General features: G+C 40.9%; 1 protein-coding gene across 5 annotated transcripts in view; it reads right to left on the bottom strand.

Annotated features, from left to right (window-relative positions):
- Positions 1 to 8,350, bottom strand: part of TEAD1 (TEA domain transcription factor 1) — a 140,641-nt gene that overhangs the window by 87,221 nt on the left and 45,070 nt on the right. For 4 of the 5 annotated variants that reach the window (XM_026034651.1, XM_026034653.1, XM_026034652.1 and 1 more), the window contains exon 2: positions 716 to 969. In XM_026034651.1, the coding sequence (XP_025890436.1) occupies positions 716 to 863 (148 nt within the window). In that variant the 5' untranslated portion in view covers positions 864 to 969. Of the gene's footprint in view, positions 1 to 715; positions 970 to 8,350 lie in introns of those variants that run through there. The other variant, XM_026034650.1, reaches the window with a different exon arrangement.

The raw sequence follows: 8,350 nt of genomic DNA, 5'->3' as shown, positions 1-8,350 counted from the left end.
CCTGGGCCCACGCAGGACCACCGCGGTCGGCACCGTCCGCACGAGGGTGCCGAGCGGCCAGGGGAGAAAGAGCAACAGGCCTTGGGAGCGAGACAGGGATGTTAAGGTAGAAAGTAAAAAACCAGAATGCTCTGGGATAATGTATCCTAGTGTCTCTGTTCCCAGACGGAGTGGGTATTTACGAGATACTGGCAGCACGTCACCTGATTTACAGCCATATGCACCCAGAAAAGGAAAGGGGGGCGAGGGGAAGACCCACACCCCTAACTGGTGTCTTTCATCGAGGCTCCTGAGCATGACAGGAGCTTTATCACTTCGCAATTTCACATTGTGGATTCCGTCACATGGTCACTCAGGTGGTATTTCCCATTCCTCTCATATACCATTTATTGAAAAATAAAAACCATTAATGTACTTCTTACACAATGTGTTTGAAACCGTCTTTTAACCCTTTGCATTCAGGCACATAACAGCGTTCGGTAGACGTGCAGTTCTGCACCTGCCCATCGCACCCCAGTGCCCGTGGTGAAGGGCCTGGTGCGGCCAGCCCCGCGCGATGCATCTGCCCAGCAGAGCTCCCTCAACCTCAGAGATTTCTGCAAGATTTGTTCCAACATCATCAAAATCAGAGCCAGAAATTTTGTCTAAAAACAAATTGGGCTTTATGGCTTTCACTGGGACAATTATTTCCAAAGGCTAAATGCGCACCACTTACCATACATTTTGCCTTCATCTGATAAGATGATTTTCCTCCTCCCGCATGGTGGATAGATAGCTAGAGCCTCCTGAAAGCTCTGCTCAATGTCAGGGCTCCAGACACCTTCTGCGTCATTGTCAATAGGTTTATCTGCAGAATCACTCATTCTTTCAATATCTTCGGCAGGGCTCTCGCTGCCGCTCCAGCTGCTGGGCTCAATGGTGATGGCTGGGGTCTCCAAGCCTAAGCCTGGAGTCTTAAAGGAAATAAACCTACAAAACAAACAAACAACCCGAAAAGGCATTAAAGACATGATGTGAACATCTCTGGCTATTTCTGACTCTAAATTAACTTAACAGCAGCTGACCAGTAAAGGTAATAATGCAACCATGGGAAGCATCCAGGAAAAGTAAAAGATTATTAACAGTTCTACCCGAGGCCAGTGGAGGTGTAAGGATAAGGTGGTCAGAATGGGACTTTCCCACTTAGTTTCTCTGTGTTACTATATGTATGCATACAGCATCAAGTTGTTTTTCACAGAGAGTCACAGTGGGTCTAATACTGGGGAAAGCTCTGCAACGCGTGACTTCTCATCTGGCTTAAGACTGGCACCTTCAAAAAATAACAAGCCAGATCCTCAGGTGGGGGATAAATCAATGTATTTCCACTAACTGGAAGGGAAATAAACCAGTTTACACCATTAGTGACCACCGGAGCCTAAAATCACTTCAACCTAAAAACAAAAGCAAAAACTATTGTTCACATTCATCCAGATGTCAGTGGAGTAAATGGAATTACACTAGCGATGACACAGCTCAATGTGATTAACTGCAAAAGCCTGTAATTCTTAGATCTTACCCAAATAAATAACACAATCGGAATCAGAGATGCGCACAAACTGAAATCTTGAAAATGGTGATCCCAAGGGGATTATGAAAAAATACATATTTGTCTGTTTTAAAAGGTCTTTGTCACAGAACTATAACAGAACAAAAATTACAAGATTCAAGTTGCTGAATCAATTTAATAAGAAATAATTTAATATAGCTGCACCTGCTCACACCACCAGAGCTACAGAGCTGTCAGGGTTCCTTTTATATTTCTGAGAGAAATACAACTCTGCTATAAAGATTTGCTCCAGGCCAAAAAGCTGCCATACCAGACCAAATTCATCTCTAGTGTAATTCTTTGGGATGTCAGTGAAATCACACCAGGAACAGCCTGGGTTCAACATGTCTAGGCACAATGCAGTTTTATTTTGAGAAAAGAAGAAGTTTGGTGACTCTCATCGACCTAAATAGACGGCAGTGTTCAAACATGCACCCACGAGTCACACTTAGAAATTCAGTTAGTTGACTAAACCCGCAGAACTCTCCTCCACTATAACCTACTTATTCTAGGGGGTGAGAGGAGAGTGGGTCCTTTGCACTGAGCTCTGAACTCAGGGACCCCCAGAGATATCCCAAACATGACAATTCCGTGTATGAGGCCATATGTGGCGCATCCCGGGTACATGTGGAGCACTTCCAGAACCTTGCATCACTGCATGGGAAAGGAAGTCTCAAAAATTTTGTTTTCCTTACTTGCATGTTTCTTATTTTCACTTTGGTCCTAACATTTCAGCACAGTTTAAAATGCTAGCGCCTACCCACTGGTAATCTCAAGGCTAATCAGTATCTTGAACACCTTTTAATAACTGATAATGAGGCAGCAGATGGATTCATAGGGCACCGCATGCAAATTTTAAGTTCACAGGAAGTCTGGCCAAATGCACTGCTTACTGCCCAAGCACTCCAAAGGGAAACACAATTTTTTACAAAGTCTCATCATAAAGAAGATGTAAACATTTGTAAAATACCAAAACACTTTTTTTTCCCCCCATAATTTCCAGAAGGATGGTGGGCTTGATTCAATCCTCACCAGATTTGAACCTTGTGCTCGAGATTTAACAAAAACATACCCACAACAATCCTGGGAAAGAACTAAACGAAAATAATCATTTCCACCTAAGCCTTCAAATACACGGGGAATTTTAGGTAAACGAGAGGTGATTAAATGTTGACTGGGATAATTAGCAGGGTTTCGGTTTTACTGCCTCGGTGCAGGGAGAACTGACTACCGGAGCTTTTATTGGTCTCACATGATGGAGATCAGAGCGGAGCATTTCAGCAGAGGACAGCACAGAGCAGTATTGTTTACTGGGTCACTCTTTCGGAGGTGCCCCAGAGAGGAAATCATTCACCCCCTCGCTCACAGGCACCACTTGCTGCAACCTAGAGCTCAGCCATCGGCGTCTTGCTTTGCAGCCTAGCCCGTGCTCTGCTTACCAAAGCCGCTGGAGTCATAGCCTCAAGTCTTATTATCATCCTATAAACCAACCCTTATTACTGCATTAGGCTGAAATAATAATTACAATGCACACAAGGAAAACAGAGAGGCTCTAAAGTAATTAATGTTACTTGGTATTCAAGTTGGATCTTGCCTTGTGTTTACTGGTGATTTCTCACTAAGGTGCTATCTGCCTTCCTATTCCTTTCTACCTACTTGGGTATCATTTTGAGGCGGTAGTAGCTACTATACCTGCCTCGAAAATGTAAGATAAGCGTGTGCTTTTTCCAAAACATCTGTGTAATAGGAGAGGAGAAACCTGCTAGCAAAAAAATACAGAGGACCAAGGAGCAAAAAAAAAAAAAAAAGCGTATATAAAAGAAAATACGACAGTGGTAGTACAAACACTAAATAGCATCCTCTTATTTGAGGAATATAATGAGCTACTCCGTTAATCACTTCCATCTTAGCTCTATGTATCAAAAGGCAATTCCACTTCGTCCTTAGCTTGAATTCTAAGGACCCAGCTGTGATGAAATATTTCATAGCCGTTATCCCGGAGTTCGACGTGATTATCAAAAATGCTACATGCTCTCAACAGATGAGCTATGCTGCACATTTCTAATGGGCTACATGAACCACATGTGAAATATTTGGACTTCCAGTTCAATTTACATTTAAAAAATGTCCTCTCTGTATTTGCAAACTTCAAATCTTAAGATATCAACTTATGGTGGAGAAAGAGTTAAATTCTTGGAGGTAATTTAAAAAAAAAGTAGTAGAGCAGATGATCTACTTGTGCACATCAAGTTGTAGGGTTCCTGTAACACCTGAATAGATGATTTACAGACCCAACTTCATCCTTGCACGATCTGTTAATAAATTATTAAAACTCCTCAATACTGCTCAGAAAACCCAAAGTCAGATTTTAGCTGACCTCTTCGTACCTCATAGGATTGTTTAAAGCACAGTACTGCAGTTTAAGAGATCTCTTAAAAGAGTTTCCGTTTAAGACCAGCCTCTCCCTCTTATATATTTCAAGACACTTCCCTCTATGCACGTATTCCTTCATTTGCAAACTGACCATATCTTTGTTCCAATTGCTTTCTATGCTCTCCTGTTGAGTAAATATTTAGTGTGGTTGGTGTTCAGGAAGACACATTTCCCTGTGCACAACAGAGATGTCCTTCCCTCAAACAACAGGACATTTTCCATTTAGCAATACAGAAACTGTTAGGGACAATACTAAGTTTTATAAATAAGTTTTATAGCCAACAGTCATCCAACACAGCTTAATGAGGTACAAAAAATTTACTTATTTTCATTATGTTTCCTTGGTTAAAAAGTTACTTTAAAAACTCAGAAAAACAAGGATAGCTTTTGTCAGCGCTGATCAAAACCAATGAATTTAATCAAAACCAAATGGCAGCCTGGAACATCTTATCAAGAGAATTATTTCTTTGTGTGAGTAAAGCATTCTCTTATGCCTTCACTTTACGAGCAAGGCAAACCTGAACTTGCCCAGAAAGTTGCTGCTCACAGACCAGCAACTGAGATCAATAGTCTTCACAGGCATGTAGAACAAGTGCAGATTTAAGGCCTAGATATGTTTCATATCCTTCCATAGCTGCATTATGAACTAACATGCAAACATTGGTTTTCAAGAGTCTTCAGATCTGAATCTTACTTTACAACGTTCTACAAAAGTTCACGTTCTTTTCTGTTTGTTCAAATAATTTACTTTTTTGAATTTCAGTATACACGTGCTAAATGCTGTTTTCACTGGGGTATATTTAGATAGAAAATACATATACTTACACATATATTTATATATAAAATATATACCCTAGAAAAGGTTTAATACTCTGAAGGTACTGATACAGAAACATAAGAAATATTAAAAACATATATTGTTTCAGAGAGATGTCTGACAACAAAAAGGGATCATTTCTGTCCAGTCTTCTGAATTCTGCCCATTCGAAGGAGATCAAACTCAAACATTTTTGAGATAACTTGCAAAGGCACCTTTAGGAATTTTCAGTTAGAAACACTAAATAATTACTGCAACCAACCCAAAATTCTTGGTATTAGAATAGATCTTTGAGAAAGTTCTTAATTCTTGAGATAATGGATTTTAAGGGTTGAAATGGTTAATGACGCTTTTGAAAGCATGTCTTATTTTTAGTTTGTGAACAACTTCATCTGAACTTCAATTCTGGAAAAACAATGGAACCAGGAATCCAACAAGCTTTTTATAAATATCAAGATAATAATGAGCAGATGAGTAAAAACCAACCAATTCTAAATTTGCAGATGGCAACTTTTCTCTCAAGGCTTGAAAAGCTGCAGGCCCATGGGATTTTCCTTCTGCTTTGTTCAGAGATGTAAATCCACAGCTGGAGCACCAACACTTCAGGAAAGAAGTGTTGGAGAAAATCCAGAGGAAGAATGTTATCAGATCTACAAAACATGACCTACCAGGAAAGGAATTGGGTTTGTTTAGATTTAGAGAAGACTGATATGAGGTGATAACCCATTTCAAACAAGAAAAAGGTAACAGCAAAGAAGCAGAGAAGAAACTCTGCCATTTCTAAGAGGATAGGATAAGTAGTAAAGAATTTAGGTTACAGCAAGAAAAAAACACTGGAAGAACGTTCTGTCCCTAATGAGAATGAAGATCGATTGGTGGGAGACGCCAGGGAACAGCACCACTGTGTGAGGAGCTCACGACACCAACGCCTGGGGAATGATGCGCTTGTACGGAGCCCTGTTCGAGGCAGGCGGATGGACTAGGATGGACATGGGGGTGGCATGAAGTTCAGCCGCCAAACAGCAAAGGGAGCGTGAAGGCGCCTCCAGAGGGATGCCTGCAGTCGGAGCATATACTCCACCACACACAGGATGATGCAGGTACCCAAAGAGCCAGTGACAAGGCAGCTTCAGCTGGCACGTGGAGTCAATCACGGCACAAGCCAACAGGAAATCACGTTTCTTCAAATCAGCCTTCCTACCTCTGATGCTTGAGGAGCTGTTTCCCCTTCTTGATTTTTTTTTTTTTCCTCACGAGCCTGCTGGGTGGTTTGATGCCCAAAAGCCCTGGCAGAAGCCATGTGTGCATGTTAGATTTTAGAAGGAGAAGAGGGCTGGGAGGAGGGACTTGCCCTCCTGCTGCTGTCCCGCAGGGAGCCTGGAGCCCCGGCTACCTGGTGCCAGCTGCCTCACTCTGCTTCCTGAGCTCCACGGAGCCATCGGATTGCCCACATCACACCCAGCTTTCTCAAGCTCTCCCTGGGTCGATTAAAGTAAATATGAGTGAGTGGAAAGTTTGGATTTTCCTAAGACTTAAATGTTTTTCTTAATAGGTGTCAGTTTAGCCCTAAATGACAACAAAACCAGTACTACTATTGCCATCAGCACAGATTTCATCTTTTCGTCTCCATGATGGAGTGATGGTCAGTTTATTACTGATGGAGGAAACCAGCTGGACAAAAGTCACGACATGTTCAAAGGCAGAAGGGGAGCTGCTTGGGACGCACCAAGCAGCAGCCCCCAGAAAACACCAGGTAGGAGCCTCTCCTAACAAACCAAGCAGTGTACGGCCGCGAGAGCTTGGCTAACGCAGCTAGGTATTGAAAGGGGCCTTTTGTACAACATTGCCATTTTCCCAATAAAAAACAAGCTAAAGCTTCTATAATGCCCGTTAATGCATCTCTGCAATATTTCAGCAACTCATGGGCAATATGCTCAAGCCTTTTCTTTTTCTTAAATTCTTACTTTAAAAGAAACAAGATTCATACTGCAGATTTTGTAGCTGGATTTTTTGTATGGATTTTTTAAGCTCTTTGAGGAGCTCAAATAGCATTACTTTCAGCAAAATTTCAGAGAGAAATATTTAAGCAATTTTATATATAATTTAGTTTTATGAGGAAAGGATATAACGTTGTACTAAGAATAAAAATGTAAATCATTTACAGAGCTTCCAAGGGTGAAATCATTAACTTATAATGACTTTATTGCAATTTTGTCACAAGTTTCACTTATCAGCAATTATTCCCTCTAAGCAGACAGAGCACCAGGAGAGAGAAGATGACCATTTCTAGGATAAAGTATTCCTTTACAACTCAGCCAGACTAATTCAGCCATTCATTTTTGCCATTGAAATGAAATAAAGAGAGTTTTTTTCTCTGAATGCATGAACACTTCAGGGAGAAATTCTGATGCTGTGCTTTTCTGGCCATCAAATAGTTGCATACAATGATGCTTCCATATGCTTCCTAGCATACACATTAATCTTATGTCAACTGAACAAGTCTGACTGGTTTGACTTAACCGTTTGGGTTTTTTTTTCCCCACTATGAATTCAGCTTGCACACTGCCTGCAAGATGCTTGCTTCAGATTTCTCTTCGAGATCTGTGGAGGAATGACATGAAGGGTCCATCTAGAGCTACAGAGCATCTGTGAGAAGCAGCAGAATGATTTTTGGATCGGATTCATTATGCAGGGGCTGAACTGAGGCAGTACTTCCCTCCCTTCAGCTGGAGCTTGTAAACTGTGCATAGAGGCAGAGGGAAGGCAGACAGTGTAAGGCCAGGGTGCAAAATAACCCAAATGCTTAACATTGATAAAACGATGTTTTCCTTCAAATGCAACTCTACTCCCCCCACTTAAAAATATTTTTTCTTCCATGAAAACATACATGAATTATGAGGAAACTACTGAACAAAATATTAGTTAGACTTGCAACAGTAAGCAGCAATTAGGATGAAATGAATGATGAATTTCCTATGAAATTAGGATTATACGAACTATTTCTAAAAAGAAACTATACCTATTCCTCAGCTTAGTCACTTTGTACTTATTGAAATAGAAAATTCAGCAATGAGTAGGCTGATATAGGGGAATTTTCCTTTTGCAAATGACTTTCCTCTCTCTGCTCTCTTTATGCAAGTAAGAAGAATATTTCATATCACCACTGATGACCTATATATTTGTGCCCCAAAAGCAGTATTCTTGAGAAGTAATTACTATTGTAAGGATGATGAGTCATTGACTCCAAGCCATTTTTCTTTTCCATTAGTTTTAATTACACACAGATTACTAAAATTATTTCAAAGGGCTCTTCTTTTGAGTAAGGATCCAAATAGATTCTGATTGCAACTGCCTCAAAATCTATGGCATTGTCTGAGTTTTGTTGGCTTGCCAGAACACCTTCTGCAAATGCTGTCAGCTTTAAACCATGCAAAATTTCAAGCTGGCACCCAAGAGCAGTGTGCAAGTGCCTTTTAGGGGCTATCCATTCCTTAGGGTCCATCATCTACAGTAGT

This window comes from Nothoprocta perdicaria, unplaced genomic scaffold (genome assembly GCF_003342845.1).
Source record: "Nothoprocta perdicaria isolate Ctin4 unplaced genomic scaffold, notPer1 scaffold_15, whole genome shotgun sequence".
In the NCBI taxonomy this organism is placed as follows: domain Eukaryota; kingdom Metazoa; phylum Chordata; class Aves; order Tinamiformes; family Tinamidae; genus Nothoprocta; species Nothoprocta perdicaria.
Note: the sequence above shows the minus strand (reverse complement) of the source record. Positions and strands in the feature narration are given on the sequence as shown.